The 20284-nt window shown below is 46.8% G+C and overlaps 2 protein-coding genes across 2 annotated transcripts in view; both read left to right on the top strand.

Annotated features, from left to right (window-relative positions):
* The first annotated feature begins 3785 nt into the window (after positions 1-3785).
* LOC143956387 (uncharacterized) overlaps positions 3786-20284 on the top strand; it is a 49240-nt gene continuing 32741 nt past the window's right edge. Inside the window, 5 exon segments of the mRNA XM_077466605.1 lie at positions 3786-3844; positions 4743-4865; positions 5607-5798; positions 5887-6090; positions 6204-6392. Of these exon segments, the coding sequence (XP_077322731.1) occupies positions 3797-3844; positions 4743-4865; positions 5607-5798; positions 5887-6090; positions 6204-6392 (756 nt within the window). The 5' untranslated portion in view covers positions 3786-3796.
* Positions 6572-16927, top strand: LOC143955410 (uncharacterized). The gene is made up of 2 exons (XM_077465462.1): positions 6572-6602; positions 14773-16927. The coding sequence occupies exons 1-2, from the start codon at positions 6572-6574 to the stop codon at positions 16662-16664; spliced, it is 1923 nt and encodes a 640-aa protein (XP_077321588.1). The 3' UTR covers positions 16665-16927.

Here is a 20284-nt window from a genome sequence, read left to right as displayed (position 1 = left end):
TGGCAGAGGTTGCAGTGTGATGGCACCAGTGCCTAAGGCCCAATTTTTCTGCCCCTGTTTAACAGGGACATGTAATTACAATTCTTGATATAATATTTCACAGGAGGGCCCCTTCCTGTGCCCACCCAGAGTAACTGTGAGGACTTATAGTGTTGTGGCACCAGCACCACAACCACCAAAGGTCAATTTTTCTACCACTGTTCAACAATGGCATGTAATTACAATTCTTGATATAATCGTTCACAGCAGGGCGCTCCAGCGCCCACCAAGAGTCACTTTGAGGGCTTACAATGTTGTTGCAAAACCAACACCTTGTTCCGCCATTTCTGCAGAGCATATAGGGCAGGCCCCTACTTTCAAACATCCAACTTACAAACATCTCCTACTTGCAAACGGAAGGAGACAACAGCAAGTGAGATGAAAAAAGATGGACGACAAAACAAATTATACAGGGGTGATAACCCTTACCTATGTTTTCCAAAAAGCTTAAAAATATTTTTTTTGACTGGAGCTACACTTTAAAAATGTACCAGTTGAAAATTACAAACAGATTCAACTTAACACAACAAACCTACACAGTCCCAGTCTTGTTTGCACCGCCTGTATACTGCTGTTCTGAGTATATAGGGCCTGGGGGCCACACGCATTTCCTTTTTTTAATATGGGTACAGGGTTCCCCTTAATATGCGTACAAGACCCAAATAGGCTGGTAATGGGCAGGGAGGGCTACCCATGCCATTTTTCTGAATGATTTTCAACCATATTGCAGGAACCAGATATAACATTAAAACCGCAAGCAGTTTTAAATGGTGTTATTTCCGCTTAATGTCATTTTGTGCAGGGACTGTTCTAAACACGGGAAACACGTGGCACTTCACAGGCATACTACAGACACCCACCAGGCACCATATTTAAAGGAATATTTCACTTTTTTTTTTCACTTTAATCGTCATTAAAATCAGTGCTCCCACCAAAACGGTAGTTTTTAAAACTTTTTTTTGCAGTGACCCATGTCCCCTGAGGCAGGAGGCAGGTCGCCAAACCCTTTTTAGGACACTATCTTGCATATTAGCCGTTAAAATTAGCACTTTCCAATTCGAACGTTCGAGTCCCATAGACTTCAATGGGGTTCTAACGTTCGTACCGAACGCGGGGGTCGTTCGCAAGTTCTGGTGCGAACCGAACCGGGGGGTGTTCGGCTCATCCCTATTCCTCTATATAGATCTTGATATCACTAGAGGGATCACCAGCAGGAAAAAGAAGGTCCTGATTCCTCTACATATATCTTTATATCACTAGAGGATGAACAAATGATAATGAAGAAACTAGAGACTGATCCTGAGGGTCCTCACCACATCCCAGAAAAATTGTGGAAAAGGGAAGATGCCCCAAGGGATAGTACGGGCAAGGAACCCAGGGTTTCTCTGCAACATTCACAGTGTATCCATTTTTTTGACTTAAGGTCTATACATGCATTGTGTGCTACAGTATTGAGCAACTGTATTTCTATATTGATATCTCTGTTCTACTCTATGTTTTTAGATATCCATATTGCTACATATTTAATACAATTTATATTTTTATACTTCCTGTATTACTTTTCTGACCATTCTGTTTTTGGTTCCTTGCCCGTACTATCCCTTGGGGCATCCTCCTTTTTCCTTTATATCACTAGAGGGATCACCAGCAGGAGGAAGGAGATCCTTATTCCTCTATATAGATCTTTATATCACTAGAGTGGTCACCTGTAGGAGGAAGGAGGTTCTGATTCCTCTATATAGATCTTTATATCACTAGAGGGATCACCAGCAGGAGGAAGGAGATCCTTATTCCTCTATATAGATCTTTATATCACTAGAGTGGTCACCTGTAGGAGGAAGGAGGTTCTGATTCCTCTATATAGATCTTTATATCACTAGAGAGATCACCAGCATAGAGGGGGGCCCGCCCTCCGTTATTTAAGAAGTGTCAGAAGAAACGAAGCATCCCACTGCTGAGGACTCCCACAGAGGCTGATCGTGCGGGTGGTGCAGAGAAGAGGCTGGAGCAAGATGTGGGACGAGAAGAGTGGAGGAAGAAGAAGATGAAGAAGAAGATGGAGAAGAACAACACCTAAGGAAGACCAGAAGAAAGAAGATGAGAGAAGAAGCATTTAATAAAGGACTTGTCAAAAACTGTCTCTTGTCTTTTTTAACCTTTTTGTTACTTTTTTTTGTGAAATGGTAGGGATACATTTGTACCCCATTACCAATTCACACAGGGGGGGCAGGATCTGGAGGTCCCCTTGTTAAAGGGGGCTTCCAGATTCTAATAAGCCCCCCCCCCGCAGACCCCCACAACCACCGGGCAAGGGTTGTGGGGATGAGTCCCTTCTCCCCATCAACATGGGGACAAGGTGCTTTGAGGGGCTACCTCAAAGCACCCTCCCAATGTCGAGGGCATGTGGCCTGGTACGGTTCAGGAGGGGGGGGGGCGTTTTCTGTGGCCTGTCAGGTTGAGTGCTCGAATAAGGGTCTGCTATGGATTTTGAGGGGGACCCCCATGCCATTTTTTTTTTTAATTTTGGTGTGGGGTTCCCCTTAATATCCATGCCAGACCTGAAGGGCCTGGTATGGAATTTAGGGGGACCCCCACACATGTTTTTTTTTAAATTTTGGTTCGGGGTTCCACTGTGGGGAAATCCCCATGCCGTTTTTATCAATGAACTTTTATGTGTATTGCGGACCGACAATTCATTGTAGCCATGAGTAGTTTTAAATGACTTTTTTTCCTTTAGAAATGTCATTTTGCTGTCAGACTGTTCTAAACATGGGAAACATGCACCCCTTTACAGGCATACTATAGACACCCCCTGGTACGAAATTTAAAGGAATATTACACTTTTATTGTTTCACTTTAAGCATTATTAAAATCACTGCTCCCAAAAAAACGGCAGTTTTTAAAACTTTTTTTTGCATTGATACATGTCCCCTGGGGCAGGACCCAGGTCCCCAACACTTTTTATGACAATATAAGCCTTTAAAATTAGCACTTTTGATTTCTCCCATAGACTTTTAAAGGGTGTTCCGAGGCTTTCGAATTTGCAGCGAACACCCAAATTGTTCGGCGAACAGCCAATGTTCGAGATAAACATGGATTCGACACGAATATAAAGCTCAACCCTGATCACTAGAGGGATCACCAGCAGGAGGAAGAAGGTCCTGATTCCTCTATATAGATCTTTATATCACTAGAGGGATCATCTGTAGAAGGAAGGAGATCCTTATTCCTTTATATAGATCTTTATATCACTAGAGTGGTCACCTGTAGAGGGAAGAAGGTCCTGATTCCTCTATATAGACCTTTATATCACTAGAGGGATCACCAGCATGAGGAAGAAAGTCCAGATTCCTCTATATAGATATTTATATCACTAGAGGGGTCACCAGCAGGAGGAAGAGGGTTCTGATACCGCTACATAGATATTTATATCACTAGAAGGCTCGTCTGTATGAGGAAGGAGATCCTTATTCCTCTATATATATCACTAGAGGGATCACCAGCATGAGGATGGAGATCCCAATTCTTCTATATTTATCTTTATATCACTATATATATATATATATATATATATATATATATATATATATAGTAAAAAAACTGTAAAAAAAAACCCATAAATCAGCAGACAAATGGAAGAAACACAACGTTGGCTGCAGTTCTTACACTCGCCACAAGGCAGTGAGCTTACTTATTGTAAGTGCAGAGACAGGAAGTGATGTCAGGTATAAAAAACACGTCCCAGGTCAGAGGTCAAATGGGAGGAAGTAGAACAAAGACATTGCTGGAACTGGCAGCAGAGGAGGTAATAAGATATTATTTTATATTTACACCCAGTAACACCCCGTCATGTCTGTCCTCTTCCTCCATAGTCTTTTATCTCCAGCAGATGCTCACATAGTTATATTGTAATATGAGATTATTTCTAAATATAGAGCCATTTATCCAACTGTCCATCCAGAGCCTCTGGTTTATAGACCGGATACATCCTAAATATAGAACCGTTTATCCAACTGTCCATCCAGAGCCTCTGGTTTATAGACCGGATACATCCTAAATATAGAACCATTTATCCAACTGTCCATCCAGAGACACAAGTGTAGAGCCCAGATGGGTTTTAAATAAAGCTGGTACATTGTATTCTAACAGCAGAACTCACCGCTATTGGGAATACATTGATCGGTGACCTCAGCTCCTGATCAACATTTGTTTCCCAGTTTCTCCCTTGAACAGAAGTCGGTCAAACTATTGACTTCTTTAGAGCAGGGATGGGCACACAATGATCGAATTTCAACCAGTGCCTGCTGAACCAACCTGAATTTCAATCCATCCATGGTAAGCTTTAGAGATTATTTATCTTGCTTGCATTCCTTCAGCTCTGTTTTGTGATATGTTCAGAGTTATTTTGTTGAACGTGGCTCTCAGGGTGATTTCCTCTCCATTCCTGTTCTGCTTGACATCTGTCACTTCAACAATGGTTCTATTCCCCCCTCCCCCCTCCTTCATCCCCATCCAAACCTAACATAATATGTACTTGCTGAATTTAGGCTTTAAATAAAATCTCTGTTTTTATCTTGAGTTACATTGATGAACAAGACCTCTAATCTGGTATAACAAGCAATATGAACTCTGGAGGAACTCTGTGCAGACATTATTCATCCCAGTAGAGTGCAGATAATTTTCAGTTTATTATCTGTCTACAGAGAGCTGTTTCCTGCACAGATCACATGACCACATCAATGATGACGATAGACAAAGACCAAAATCACATGACCGAGAAGATATTAGACTTCACCCTGGAGATCATCTACCTGCTGATTGGAGAGGTGAGGAGGATTCTGGGGGGTCACATGACATCACTCTTATCTCTATTAATAAAACACAGACCTGACCGGAGAGGGGAGGAGGATTCTGGGAGGTCACATGACATCACTCTTATCCCTATTAGTAAAATGCAGACCTGACTGGAGAGGTGAGGAGGATTCTGGGAGGTCACATGACATCACTCTTATCTCTATTAATAAAACACAGACCTGACCGGAGAGGGGAGGAGGATTCTGGGAGGTCACATGACATCACTCTTATCCCTATTAGTAAAATGCAGACCTGACTGGAGAGGGGAGGAGGATTCTGGGAGGTCACATGACATCGCTCTTATCTCTATTAATAAAACACAGACCTGACCGGAGAGGGGAGGAGGATTTTGGGAGGTCACATGACATCACTTTTATCTCTATTAATAAAACACAGACCTGACCGGAGAGGGGAGGAGGATTTTGGGAGGTCACATGACATCACTCTTATCTCTATTAATAAAACACAGACCTGACCGGAGAGGTGAGAAGGATTCTGGGAGGTCACATGACATTATCTCTATAATTAAAAAATGTATATGACCAACGAGCTGAGGTGAATTCTGAGAATATTACACAATCATCTTAATAGTCATTAAAATAGAGTTTACATTTATCAGGAGAAGATGATGTGACCTGATATGGGGGATAGTCTTGGAATGTCACAGCCTCAGTTCAGTAAGCATTCACATTTCTCTTGATGTCTCTCTGTAGGGTTACACAGTAGTGAAGAAGACATCTGGTGAGTATGTTTCCTCCAGTAGACATCACAGTGTGTCAGAAGGATGGAGAGGATCCCCGAGACACATCAATATCCCTTCATCTGTGCCCCTGACTCCTTTACGTGACAAGAAGAAGAAGATTCTAGAAGTCACCAAGAAGATCATTGATCTGCTGACAGGAGAGGTGAGGAGGATTCTGGGAATTCTGGTACATTATCCAGTAACAGACAAGGGATGTGTCTGGATGGTGACTGTATCATTGTGTGTGTCAGGTTCCTATAAGGTGTCAGGATGTCACTGTCTATTTCTCCATGGAGGAGTGGGAGTATTTAGAAGGACACAAGGATCTCTACAAGGACGTCATGATGGAGAACCAGAGGACCTTGAATGATGAAAAATTAGGAAAAAATATGTTTTTCTTGAATGAGAGGATATTAAATCTCACCCTGGAGATCATCCACCTGCTAACTGAAGAGGTGAGATTTCTGAGAGGTCACATGACATCACACTTATCTCTAATAATAAAACACAGACCTGACCAGAGCAGATAGGTGGATTCTAATATTATATTTATTGCTTTATATCACAGGGCTGTGCCGTAGTCAAGAAGACATCTCTTGAGAATACTACAAAAAGGAAAAATCACCATTTGTATACAAGGAGAAAAATACTTCACCCTATCACTACGTCTCCACCAACCTTCCTGACTCTTGAGAGAAAAAGCAAGAAGAAGATTCTAGAAGTCACCAACAAGATGATTGATCTGCTGACAGGAGAGGTGAGCGGTGCCGGGAATTCTGGGACATTATCCAGTAACAGACAAGGGATGTGTCTGGATGGTGACTGTATCATTGTGTGTGTCAGGTTCCTATAAGGTGTCAGGATGTCACTGTCTATTTCTCCATGGAGGAGTGGGAGTATTTAGAAGGACACAAGGATCTCTACAAGGACGTCATAATGGCGAGCCAGCCGCCCCTCACATCACCGGGTAAGAGGAGACTTTATTATAAAGGTACAGAGGGACTTTTCTTTGGGCATTTTGGGTGACTTGCAGCAATTAAACTCCAGTAATGCAAACTACATACAGTGATTTGGTTATTAAATGTTTGGTTCCTTACCATCAAAAAACAATGGTTTTCAGATCTGTGTCAATTATATAAGTCTGCATTGTCTATGCTGACCTTGTCCAACATAGAAAAGTACATATCCTGTAGTAATATATGCTTGAGAAGTGCTAACATAAAATTATCATCAAGTTCAACCAATTTGTATTAACCACAGTACCCAACAAACGAGGAGGAGATACTGTACACCATATGAAAGGTCCATCTCCATTCCTCACTATGATGTCATGTTCCCAACAAATGAGGAGGAGATACTGTACACCATATGAAAGGTCCATCTCCATTCCAGGCATGTACTGGCCATTGGGACTACAGGGAGTTTCCCGGTGGGCCGATGGCTCAGTGGGCCGGTCAGGTGCAGTCCTGGAGCCAATCCTCTCTGACAGTGAGTGATTGCGATTTCACTCCTGTTAGGAGGAGCAGCTAACGTCACTTGCTGGAGAGAGCATTAGGCTTTCTGCTCCCTCCAGCCTGCAGGGGGAGATAGACAGCTGGCAGACATTCCATCCTCTCTCCCCTTATCAATTGTCACTTATCACATGACTGGAGAGAGGAAGGAGAAGCTGTCTTCAAAACTGTGAGTACAGGTGGGAGGGGGAGGAGAGGGAGGACACTCTGATGTAAGGGGAAGTGCTGATGGAGACACTGAAAATTAAAGTGGGCCGGCCATGATGAAGTCCAGGGCCAAATTTTTGTCCCAGTCCAGCCCTGCTCCATTCCTCAATATAACGTCATGTTCCCAACAAATGAGGAGGAGATACTGTACACAATATGAAAGGTTCATCTCCATTCCTCAATATAACATCATGTTCCCAACAAATGAGGAGGAGATACTGTACACCATATGAAAGGTCCATCTCCATTCCTCAATATAACGTCATGTTCCCAACAAATGAGGAGGAGATACTGTACACCATATGAAAGGTCCATCTCCATTCCTCACTATGACGTCATGTTCCCAACAAATGAGGAGGAGATACTGTACACCATATGAAAGGTCCATCTCCATTCCTCAATATAACATCATGTTGCCAACAAATGAGGAGGAGATACTGTACACCATATGAAAGGTCCATCTCCATTCCTCAATATAACGTCATGTTGCCAACAAATGAGGAGGAGATACTGTACACCATATGAAAGGTCCATCTCCATTCCTCAATATAACGTCATGTTCCCAACAAATGAGGAGGAGATACTGTACATCATATGAAAGGTTCATCTCCATTCCTCAATATAAAGTCATGTTCCCAACAAGTGGGAAGGCTGGCCATAGGCCAGCCTGTATTTGTGGGAGGAGTCAGAGACTATATAACCCTCCTCCTCTGTCAGGGCCAGGGTTGGGGTTTTCTAGGTGGGAGGTCGGCCGCCTCTCTCCCTCGTCCCTGGGTCCACTGGCTTGTGGTGGCCGCCCTGCCATCGCCCCCCCCCCCTTTTGGTTCGGCCGTGTTCCAGCAGGGAGGGGTGTTGCTTCTCCCGGCATTCGGGTATGGGGGAGGATGGGACAGTTCATCCATCCGTCTGTCCTACTTCCTCCCTTTGCCACCCACAGCTCTGGCTGACGTTGCGCCCGCCTCCTTCTCCTGGTGCTCATGCCGGGGGGTGAGGGGGGGGGTGTCCTTCTGTTGTGTTCCGCCTCTCGTTGGGGGGATGTTTACCTACTCCACGAGGGAGCCACCCGCCAGCTCAACTCTCTAGGCATCTTTTCACGGGGGAGCCGCACGCCTGGTGAGGGGAGGTGGAGATAGTCGGCCTCCCCCTCTCCCCTCGCAGGTACGGAGCACCCGCCGTTTCTCCTCGTGGGGGGGGGAGATGGTCGACCGCACCGCCTCCCCCCTCCCTCACATATGCTCTGTTCCGATGATTCTCCTGGCGGGGGGGAAGGGGGAGGTGGTCGGCCGCCCCCCCATACACACATATGCTGTACACCCGCCGATTCGGCCGTCCTTTACTCTCCCCTCCCTCAGCTCTCCGGCAGGCAGTCGGCTCGGTGTTCCTGCGGGGGGGGGGGGGTGATCTGCCGTCCTTCGCCCACATTCTCCCCTCCCTCAGCTCTCCTGCGTGCAGTCCGCCCTTCCCACCGGTTTTTCCCGTGGGGGGGAGGGGGAGGTAATCGGCCGCGCCGGCTCCCCCTCCCCCCCTCACATATGCAGGGTACCCACCGGTGCTCCTGGCGGGGGGAGGGGGAGGTATTCGGCTGCGCTGGCTCAATCCGCCCCCCCCCACATAGGCGTTTTCCTATAGTGGAGTTTTAGCACTGTGTGCAGGCTCTGACTGAAGTGATTTTAAACCTTCTATTATTTTTAGTAACAAGCGTGTGGTAGATACCAGTCCGATTCTCCCCTTCTGGGTTCCCCGCTGGTCATTTTCTCGTCAGCGATTGGTTCAATAGGAAGCTAATTCCTATGGGGTCACTCATGCAGACCCCATTCCAGGCTACTCTGCCTGCGTGCACATAGACAGACAGCTTGGCTTGGTTCTGCCCCTCACTCCATCACAACTGCATTGTGTTTTCATTGATGCTGCTTTGGTCATTGCTTTTCTGTCATAGCGTCCTGCCAGCGGTTTCTGTCATGGCGTTCTGCCGGCGTTTTCCGTCGCTGCGTTCTGCCGGCGTTTTCTGTCGTAGCGTTCTGCCAGTGTTTTCTGTCGTAGCGTACTGCCAGCGTTTTCTGTCATAGCGTTCTGCCAGCGTTTCTGTCACAGCGTTCTGCCTGCGATTTTCTGTCACAGCGTTCTGCCTGCGATTTTCTGTCACAGCATTCTACCTGCGATTTTCTGTCACAAGCGTTGGGCCCAGCAATTTCTGTCACAACGTTCGGCCCAGCATTTCTGTCACAACGTTCGGCCCAGCATTTCTGTCACAACGTTCGGCCCAGCATTTCTGTCACAACGTTCGGCCCAGCATTTCTGTCACAACGTTCGGCCCAGCATTTCTGTCACAACGTTCGGCCCAGCATTTCTGTCACAACGTTCGGCCCAGCATTTCTGTCACAACGTTCGGCTCAGCATTTCTGTCACAGCGTTCTGCCCAGCATTTCTGTCTCAGCGTTCTGCCCAGCATTTCTGTCACAGTGTTCTGCCCAGCATTCCTGTCACAGCGTTCTGCCCAGCATTCCTGTCACAGCGTTCTGCCCAGCATTCCTGTCACAGCGTTCTGCCCAGCTTTTTCTGTCACAGCGTTCTGCCCAGCTTTTTCTGTTACAGCGTTCTTCCCAGCTTTTTCTGTCACAGCGTTCTGCCCAGCTTTTTCTGTTACAGCGTTCTGCCCAGCTTTTTCTGTCACAGCGTTCTGCCCAGCTTTTCCTGTCACAGCGTTCTGCCCAGCTTTTCCTGTCACAGCGTTCTGCCCAGCTTTTTCTGTCACAGCGTTCTGCCCAGCTTTTTCTGTCACAGCGTTCTGACCAGCATTTTCTGTCACAGCGTTCTGACCAGCATTTTCTGTCACAGCGTTCGGCCCAGCATTTCTGTCACAACGTTCGGCCCAGCATTTCTGTCACAACGTTCTGTCCAGCATTTCTGTCACAGCGTTCTGCCCAGCATTTTCTGCCCAGCATTTTTTGTCACAGCCTTCTGCCCAGCGTTTTCTGTCACAACATTCGGGCCCAGCATTTCTGTCACAGCGTTCTGCCCAGCATTTTCTGTCACTACGTTCGGCCCAGCATTTCTGTCATAGCGTTCTATCTAGCTTTCCTGTGATAGCGTTCTGTCCAGCATTTCTATCACAGCGTTCTGTCCAGGTTTCGGTCATAGCATTCAGTCCAGTTTTCTGTCACAGCATTCTGTTCAGCATTTTCTGTCATAGCGTTCTGTCCAGCATTTCTGTCTCAGCGTTCTGCCCAGCATTTCTGTCTCAGCGTTCTGCCCAGCATTTCTGTCTCAGCGTTCTGCCCAGCATTTCTGTCACAGCGTTCTGCCCAGCTTTTTCTGTCACAGCGTTCTGCCCAGCTTTTTCTGTCACAGCGTTCTGCCCAGCTTTTTCTGTCACAGCCTTCTGCCCAGCTTTTTCTGTCACAGCGTTCTGACCAGCATTTTCTGTCACAGCGTTCGGCCCAGCATTTCTGTCACAACGTTCGGCCCAGCATTTCTGTCACAGCGTTCTGCCCAGCATTTTCTGCCCAGCATTTTTTGTCACAGCCTTCTGCCCAGCATTTTCTGTCACAACATTCGGGCCCAGCATTTCTGTCACAGCGTTCTGCCCAGCATTTTCTGTCACTACGTTCGGCCCAGCATTTCTGTCATAGCGTTCTATCTAGCTTTCCTGTGATAGCGTTCTGTCCAGCATTTCTATCACAGCGTTCTGTCCAGGTTTCGGTCATAGCATTCAGTCCAGCATTCTGTTCAGCATTTTCTGTCATAGCGTTCTGCCCAGCATTTCTGTCACAGCGTTCTGCCCAGCTTTTTCTGTTACAGCGTTCTTCCCAGCTTTTTTTGTCACAGCGTTCTGCCCAGCTTTTTCTGTTACAGCGTTCTGCCCAGCTTTTTCTGTCACATCGTTCTGCCCAGCTTTTTCTGTTACAGCGTTCTTCCCAGCTTTTTCTGTCACAGCGTTCTGCCCAGCTTTTTCTGTTACAGCGTTCTGCCCAGCTTTTTCTGTCACAGCGTTCTGCCTAGCTTTTCCTGTCACAGCGTTCTGCCCAGCTTTTCCTGTCACAGCGTTCTGCCCAGCTTTTTCTGTCACAGCGTTCTGCCCAGCTTTTTCTGTCACAGCGTTCTGCCCAGCTTTTTCTGTCACAGCGTTCTGCCCAGCTTTTTCTGTCACAGCGTTCTGCCCAGCTTTTTCTGTCACAGCGTTCTGCCCAGCTTTTTCTGTCACAGCGTTCTGACCAGCATTTTCTGTCACAGCGTTCGGCCCAGCATTTCTGTCACAACGTTCGGCCCAGCATTTCTGTCACAACGTTCTGTCCAGCATTTCTGTCACAGCGTTCTGCCCAGCATTTTCTGCCCAGCATTTTTTGTCACAGCGTTCTGCCCAGCATTTTCTGTCACAACATTCGGGCCCAGCATTTCTGTCACAGCGTTCTGCCCAGCATTTTCTGTCACTACGTTCGGCCCAGCATTTCTGTCATAGCGTTCTATCTAGCTTTCCTGTCATAGCGTTCTGTCCAGCATTTCTATCACAGCGTTCTGTCCAGGTTTCGGTCATAGCATTCAGTCCAGTTTTCTGTCACAGCATTCTGTTCAGCATTTTCTGTCATAGCGTTCTGTCCAGCATTTCTGTCACAGCGTTCGGTCCAGCATTTCTGTCACAGCGTTCGGTCCAGCATTTTCTGTCACAACGTTCGGCCCAGCATTTCTGTTATAGCATTCGATCTAGCTTTCCTGTCGTAGCGTTCTGTCCAGGTTTCGGTCATAGCATTTAGTCCAGTTTTTCTGTCATAACGTTCGGCCCAGCATTTTCTGTCATAACGTTCTGCCCAGCATTTTCTGTCATAACGTTCGGCCCAGCATTTTCTGTCATAACGTTCGGCCCAGCATTTTCTGTCATAACGTTCGGCCCAGCATTTTCTGTCATAACGTTCGGCCCAGCATTTTCTGTCATAACGTTCGGCCCAGCAATTCTGTCATAGCATTCTATCTAGCTTTCCTGTCATAGCGTTCTGTCCAGGTTTCGGTCATAGCATTTAGTCCAGCTTTTTCCGTCATAGCGTTCGGTCCAGCATTTCCGTCATAGCGTTCGGTCCAGCATTTCTGTCATAGCGCTCTGTCCAGCATGGCGGTCATAGTGTTTTGCCCCTGGGTTCCGGTCATAGCATTCTGCCCGGCATGTCTGTCATAGCGTTTCCGCCCCAGGTTATCTGTCATAGTGTGTCCGCCCCAGGTTATCTGTCAGTGTTCTGCCCCTGGAGTTCTGTCATAGCGTTCTGCCAGCATGTCTGTCATAACGTTCTGCCCCGGGATTGCAGTCATCGTTCTACCCAGGTTAACTTTTAGCATTTCTGTTATGGCATTGTCGTGACATTTTTTCTGTCAGTATTTCTGTCATAGCGTTTCTGCTCAGCGTTTCTGTCATGGTGTTTCAACCTCGGTGTTTGGCCTCAGAGTTCTCAGAAGGGCGTTGTTCACTTATGACATACTCTGGTAGGTTTGTCTGCATTGATTGTCATGTCTCATCGTATCTGTGTTCATGTTTGTACCGGGGTCAGTTAGCTAGGGCTCGCACATCGGGATCTGTCACGTCTACAGATCCATACGGGCTGAGGTTTCGTTTGTTAATTGATTGTTGTCCACAGTCTTCTCGCCCGTATACCATACGTCATACGATGCATGTTTCATTCACCACATCTTTACGACTACCCACCACGGCCTGTGGGTACACTAGCCCTGAGTTTCCAGTCAATTACCTGTATCTGCGCTGCAGGTTACTCGGGCTCACTTGCCACTCACACAAGGGGGGGGGGGGTCTGTCGTCAGGTTCGCGCAGTGGTCTGGACATTTCTGCTCATGTTTCATAGGTAGACAGAGGGGCGTTGTTGTTCTCATGTCGGATTGTCTGTCATTTGTCTAGTTTGTGTTTTAGGTTGGGCATCCATACCAATATCGACCGTGCTTGCACTCACTTCCTTCAGTTCGGCCATGATTGGGGGGGGGCTAGCGGATTGGTGCCGATATCGTTTCGCCATTGGGTTCACCCTTGGGTCAGAAGCAGTCGTCTATTTTCTTCAGTTGTTGTCCTGTTGTGTTGAGGCCCTGGTTACCGCCCAGGGATGTGTAGTCAGGGTGTGTCTTAGCCACGGTCCTTGGGTGGTGGGTTTTATATTTTTGGGCGACGTCATCATGATTCTGGATTCCACTCACAGCTCCGAGCTGGTGTCTAGGAGGTTGCCTGGAGTACTGCTCAGGGACATCGGTCCAGTCATCTTGCTTAACCCCCGGTCTGTTCCAGGTGGGGGGCTTCAGTCACTTGGGCATGGCTGTAACATGCCATGGGACTTATTTCTCTGGGTTGGAGTCTGACTCTCCTTCCTCGGTTAAGGATTCGGTCTTGGTTGTTAGGTCTCAGGCTGAAGCATGACCTGTTCGCATCCGGTGGGACCAGTCTGTCTTGGTGTCTCCACGTTGATGATGCTCATTGCCATGGCACCTACTCCATCACATCCATCGGGCAGCCAGGTTTCCTCTCCTATCACTGGTATTTTTGGCACTCACCCTCTCACTTCCTCTTATCAGGTATGGGAAGCGGTGTTTAACGGTGCTTCTTCTGGTGTCTGTTGTAGGGGTTCTTCGGGTCAGCCCTTGCTCTCTTTTCCCCACGTATCCTCTCATTCATAGCAGTTCATTCTCATGTCTGGGTTACCTTGGGCATCAGGCTCATCCTATCCTTCACGGGACGTTCAATTGGGTTTGCGTAGCTTGCAGGCTCTAAGGAGGTTCCTTCTCATCTCCAGGTCAGGAGTTGGTGGGTTCTACTCTCACAGCGGATACTTAACGGTTACTTACGGTTGGCGTTTGGGCATACGTCATTTATGGATGGGATCTTTACTTTCCCTCTCCCACCTAAACTTGTGTCTTTTTGCCCTCTTTTCAGGCATACTGACCATCCAGGCCATGGCACACCTCAGGCCTTGTTTCTTAAGTAATATTGCATTTCCCACTTGAAGACTCCGATTACAAATGAGGAGGAGATACTGTACACCATATGAAAGGTCCATCTCCATTCCTCAATATAACGTCATGTTCCCAACAAATGAGGTGGAGATACTGTACACCATATGAAAGGTCCATCTCCATTCCTCAATATAACGTCATGTTCCCAACAAATGAGGAGGATATACTGTACACCATATGAAAGGTCCATCTCCATTCCTCGATATAACGTCATGTTCCCAACAAATGAGGAGGAGATACTGTACACCATATGAAAGGTCCATCTCCATTCCTCAATATAACGTCATGTTCCCAACAAATGAGGAGGAGATACTGTACACCATATGAAAGGTCCATCTCCATTCCTCACTATGATGTCATGTTCCCGACAAGGTGAGAGCAGAATGTGAAAAATAATTCTTGTATTTTATTTTTGCTTTCTAACAGAACGTCACGGTGATAGAACTTCGGTGGGAGATCTTATTTCACCTCCAGATTGCGATGCAGAAAATAATGACACGGCTCAGTATTCTCTCGGAGTAAACCTTCTCTCTCCAAATATTCACCACGGATCATATTATTGTCTGAAGAACCCAGAGAAAGCCCGTAATGCTGAGGAATCTTCTAATCAATCACATACCGTTACATCAGACATCCTTATGAGATCTCACAATGCAAATTCATTGAATGGTCCAACTAAGGAAACTTCTCTAAGCCATGAAGATGTCCACACAGTTGAGAATTCAATGTCATGTTTGCTGTGTGGGAAATCTTTTAAGACTAATTCTGAACTTTGTAGACATCTCAGATCTCACACCAGTCCGACCTTTTCATGTTCAGAGTGCGGGAAATGTTTCACAGAGAAAGAAGACTTTCACAAACACCTTAGGAGTCACATTGGCGAGCAGCCTTATTTATGCACAGTGTGCGGGCAGCGTTTCACTTCGAAACAAGTACTTTTTGAACATCAGAGAAGTCACACAAGTCGACCTCCTTATTCATGTTCTGAGTGTGGGAAATGTTTCTCTCTGAAAAAGAAACTTCTTACACACCAGAAAATTCACAGGGGTGAGCATCGTTATTCATGTTCAGAGTGCGGGAAAACTTTTGTTCATAAAGGGAACCTTCATATACACCAGAGAATTCACACAGGTGAACGCCCTTATTCATGTTCAGAGTGCGGGAAATGTTTTATTCATAGAGGAGACCTTCATAGACACCAGAGAGTTCACACAGGGGAGCGTCCTTATTCATGTTTAGAGTGCGGGAAATGTTTCACTCAGAAAAGATACTCTCTTACACATCAGAAAATTCACACGGGCGAGCATTCTTTTTCATGTTCAGAGTGCGGGAAATGTTTTATTCTGAAAGGAGCACTTCTTAGACATCAGAGAGTTCACACGGGTGAGCGTCCATTTTCATGTCCAGAGTGTGGGAAATGTTTCAGTCAAAAAGAACACCTTCGTGCGCACCAAATAATTCACACGGGTGAGCGTCCCTATTCAGGCGAGTGTCTTTATTCATGTACAGAGTGCGGGAAATATTTCTTTCAGAAAAGAGCGCTTCTTATACACCAAAGAACTCACACTGGAGAGCGTCCCTATTCATGTTCAGAGTGCGGGAAATGTTTCACTCAGAAAGGAGAGCTTACTAGACACCAGAAAATTCACACTGGTGAACATCCTTACTCATGTTCCGAGTGCGGGAAATGTTTCATTCAAAAAGCACACCTTCTCACACACCAGAGAACTCACACGGGTGAGCGCCCATATTCATGTTCAGAGTGCGGGAAATGTTTCACTGTTAAAGCGAGCCTTCTTAAGCACTCGAAAAGTCACACAGGTGAAAGTTCAGCATTGGATATATGTTTTGCTGTAAAAGGAGCAATGATTGGACAGCAGGGAAGTCACACAGGCGAGCATCTTTATTCATGTTCAGAGTGCGGGAAACATTTCACTCGCAAAGGAAGCCTCCTTTATCACCAGAAAAGTCACAATGGTGAGCGCCCATATTCATGTTCAGAGTGCGGGAAATGTTTTATTATAAAAGGGAGCCTACTTACACACCAGAGAACACACACAGGCGAGCGTCCTTATTCATGTTCAGGGTGCGGGAAATGTTTTGCTCAAAAAGGAAACCTTCTTTTACACCAGAGAATTCACACAGGCGAGCGCCCTTTTTCATGTCCTGAGTGCGGGAAATGTTTCATGCGGAAAGCAGATCTCCTTTTACATCAGAGATTTCACACAGGTGAGCATCCGCATTCATGTTCAGAGTGCGGGAAATGTTTTAAACATCAAGGATATCTAGTTAGGCATCAGAAAAGACACACCTGCTGAATACGATAAGAAATGTATGATTACATTTCCTGGTTCTCTTCACTTGTTGTGCATCAGACGTGTGTGCCATAGGTGTGCGCTGCCTATCGCATTAGGGTGTGCACCCCAAAACTCAAACATGAGTGCGGGTATGTGTGTATATATGTATACTGTATATAGAGAGACATACACCCTTTTAAGGAAATGTAAACAAACATTTTGAAATGTATAAAAAAAATTTAAAATCTTTTAATACATTTAACATCTTACGGCAGAGACAATTGGGGGGGGGGGGTGAGACAAAGAGAGGGAGTAAGAGAGGGGGTGAGAGGGAGGGAGGTGAAAGAAAGAGAGGGGGTGAGAGAGAGATGAGAGAGGGGGTGAGAGAGAGATGAGAGAGAGATGAGAGAGGAGGGGGTGAGACAGAGAGGGGAGTAAGAGAGGGGGGTGATAGAGACAGAGGGGGGTGAGAGAGCAGGAGGTGAGAGAGAGGGAGGCGAGAGAGAAGGGGGTGAGAGATGTAAGAGAGGAGGAGGTGAGAGAGAGGAAGGTGAGAGGGGTGGGTGAGAGAGAGGGAGGTGGGGAGAGAAAAGTGTGAGAGAGGTTTTAGAGGGAGGTGAGAAAAGGGGGGTGAGAGAGGGTGAGATAGAGGGAGGGGGTGAGAGAGAAAGGTGATAGCAAGAGAGGGGTGAGATGAGAGAGGAGGGGGTGAGAGAGAGAGTGGGAAGAGAAGGAGGTGAGAGCAAAAGAGGGGGTGAGAGAGATGGAGATAAGAGAAGAGGGGGTGTGATAGAGGGAGGTAAGAGAGAGAGGTGAGAGAGGGTGTGAAAGAGAGGAGGAGGTGAGATAGAAAAGTGTGAGAGCGAGATGGGGTGAGAGAGATGTAGATGAGAGAGAGAGAGAGGAGGGGGTGAGAGAGAGAGTGGGGGGGAGATGAGAGAGAAAGGTGTGAGAGCAAGAGGGGGTGAGAGAGTGGGGGGGGGGAGAAAGGGGTGAGAGAGAGAGGTGAGAGAGAAAGGTTTAAGAGCGAGAGAGGGAGGAGGTGAGAGAGAGAGTTGGGGGGGGGGGAAGGGAGGTGAGAGAGAAAGGTGTGAGTGCTAGAGAGGGAGGTAGGGGTGAGAGAGAGGAGGAGGTGAGGGAGGGGAGAGAGAAAGGTGTGAGTACGAGAGAGGGAGGTGGGGGGTGAGAGAGAGGAGGAAGTGAGGGAGGGGAGAGGGTGGTGAGAGAGAAAGGTGTGAGAGCGAGAGAGGGGGAGGTGTGAAAGGGAGAGAGGGGGCTGAGACAAAGATGGAGGTGAAAGAGGGGGGGTGAGAGAGAGAAAGGGGTGTGTGAGGAGGAAGAGAGGGGGAGGATGAGAAAGAGAGGGGGGTGTGAGGGAGAGAGTGAGGGGGTGAGAGAGAGGGAGGGTGTGAGGGGGATGAGAGAGGAAGGGGGTGAGAGAGAAAGGGGGGTGTGAGGGGGATGAGAGAGGGAGGGGGTAAGAAAGAGGGGTTGAATATGCCTATTTTACAATCATGGCTCCAGGCTGGTCTCCAATAGGCAGCTGCTGTTCTCTACATTTAAATCTGCCACCTTCACAGCAGCGTGTGGAAGTCAGGGGGTGGCGTGTGGGGCGGGGCAGATTCAGAGGGGATTGGATGGGAGGCGGAGCAGATTCAGCCTCCTCTGTCCTATTTGTACACACTGTACTGGGCACTGCTTCCGATTGGCTCTGCACTGCACACTGCACCTTCCCGGCCGACAAGAGAGATGATGCAGCGCAGGCAGTACTGCAAGTGTGGATTACTCGCGGTGTGTAGTGTGTGACAGGGCACAGTGGGTCCCCCTTCCCTTGGGGCCCATGTGGCCCGCACACTTCTGTACACTGGATGGCTCTAGTGCACAAGGTGATTAGGGAGTGCCCAGGCACCCCCCTTGCGCATACCTATGGTCTTTGCAGAGAGTAAAGCTGTTGTGTGGCTCAACAGGTCCTAAATATTTCCTATGATCGTCAGCTCCATCTAGTGGCTGTATTGCAGTTTTTTTAAATTAAGGTACTTACTACAGGTAATACCACATTATGGCCACTAGGCTACTGAATACTCAAAGGATCATTGTAAATCTACAAGAACCCATAACGCCCAATCAGAAATATACTTTTCCCGGAGAACCCTTTTGGTTGGCTGTTGTTGGGTCATCATTCTCTTGGCTTTACAGAAAGAGCTGGCTAGTTATTGGACCACTCAATTTACAACTATTAATAGATTTGGATGCATTTTGATATCTGAACTTGATTATATAAGAATTTTTTCGGTTAAGCCTTTTTTTGGTCAGATATTATGATTTTTTTTCAAGTAAAATAAAAAACAATGTTCAACTAAGTATAATATTTTGTTTCAGCTCCTTACTTTACAAATTACCATAAATCAGCCTTTCTCAATCTTTTTGCCCCAGAGGAACCCTTTCAGGTCTCAGGAAAAAAACAATTCATATCATTGGTGTGGGTCAGTGGTGACAGTGCTCCATGCATCCAGTGGGAAGGATTCCCACTATATTGGTGGTCAGTGAGAAGAATGCCCCTTACATTGGTGGTCAGTGAGAAGAATGCCACTTACATTGGTGGTCAGTGAGAAGAATGCCACTTACATTGGTGGACAGTGAGAAGAATGCCACTTACATTGGTGGTCAGTGAGAAGAATGCCACTTACATTGGTGGACAGTGGGAAGCATGCCCCTTAAATTGGTGATCAGTGGGAAGAATGACCCTTACATTGGTGATCAGTGGGAAGAATGTCCCTTACATTGGTGGACAGTGAGAAGAATGCCACTTACATTGGTGGCCAGTGAGAAGCATGCCACTTACATTGGTGGACAGTGGGAAGCATGCTCCTTAAATTGGTGATCAGTGGGAAGAATGCCCCTTACATTGGTGGCCAGTAGGAAGAATGTCCGTTACATTGGTGATCAGTGGGAAGAATGACCCTTACATTGGTGGCCAGTGAGAAGAATGCCCCTTACATTGGTGGCCAGTAGGAAGAATGTCCCTTGCATTGGTGGACAGTGGGAAGCATGTTCCTTACATTGGTGATCAGTGGGAAGAATGACCCTTACATTGGTGGTCAGTGAGAAGAATGCCCCTTACATTGGTGGCCAGTAGGAAGAATGTCCCTTACATTGGTGGACAGTGGGAAGCATGTTCCTTACATTGGTGATCAGTGGGAAGAATGCTCTTTACATTGGTAGACAGTAGGAAGAATGTTCCTTACATTGGTGGTCAGTGAGAAAAAGGTTCCTTACATTGGGGATCAGTGGGAAGAATGTTCCTTACATTGGTGATCAGTGGGAAGAATGCCCCTTACATTGGGGATCAGTGGGAAGAATGCTTCTTATATTAGTGGCCAATGGGAAGAATGCCCCTTACATTGGTGGTCAGTAAGAACAATATCCCCCTTCCATTGGTGGTCAGTGAGAACAAAATCCTCCTTACATTGGTGGTCAGTGAGAACAATATCCTCCTTACATTGGTGGTCAGTGAGAACAATATCCTCCTTCCATTGGTGGTCAGTAAGAACAATATCCTCCTTACATTGGGGGTCAGTGAGAACAATATCCTCCTTACATTGGTGGTCAGTGAGAACAATATCCTCCTTACATTGGTGGTC

The sequence above is a fragment of the Lithobates pipiens genome, unplaced genomic scaffold (genome assembly GCF_037356315.1).
Source record: "Lithobates pipiens isolate NorthernLeopardFrog02 unplaced genomic scaffold, aLitPip1_a1.2 Scaffold_35, whole genome shotgun sequence".
Lineage (NCBI taxonomy): Eukaryota > Metazoa > Chordata > Amphibia > Anura > Ranidae > Lithobates > Lithobates pipiens.
This window is presented reverse-complemented; position numbering and strand designations above follow the sequence as displayed.

What these genes read in the sequence shown, in the direction of transcription:
- LOC143955410 (XM_077465462.1), top strand. Translation starts at nt 6,572, where the DNA reads ATGGCGAGCCAGCCGCCCCTCACATCACCGG. An exon ending in GCCGCCCCTCACATCACCGG is followed by an intron (nt 6,603 to 14,772) that starts GTAAGAGGAGAC and finishes GCTTTCTAACAG; the next exon opens with AACGTCACGGTGATAGAACT.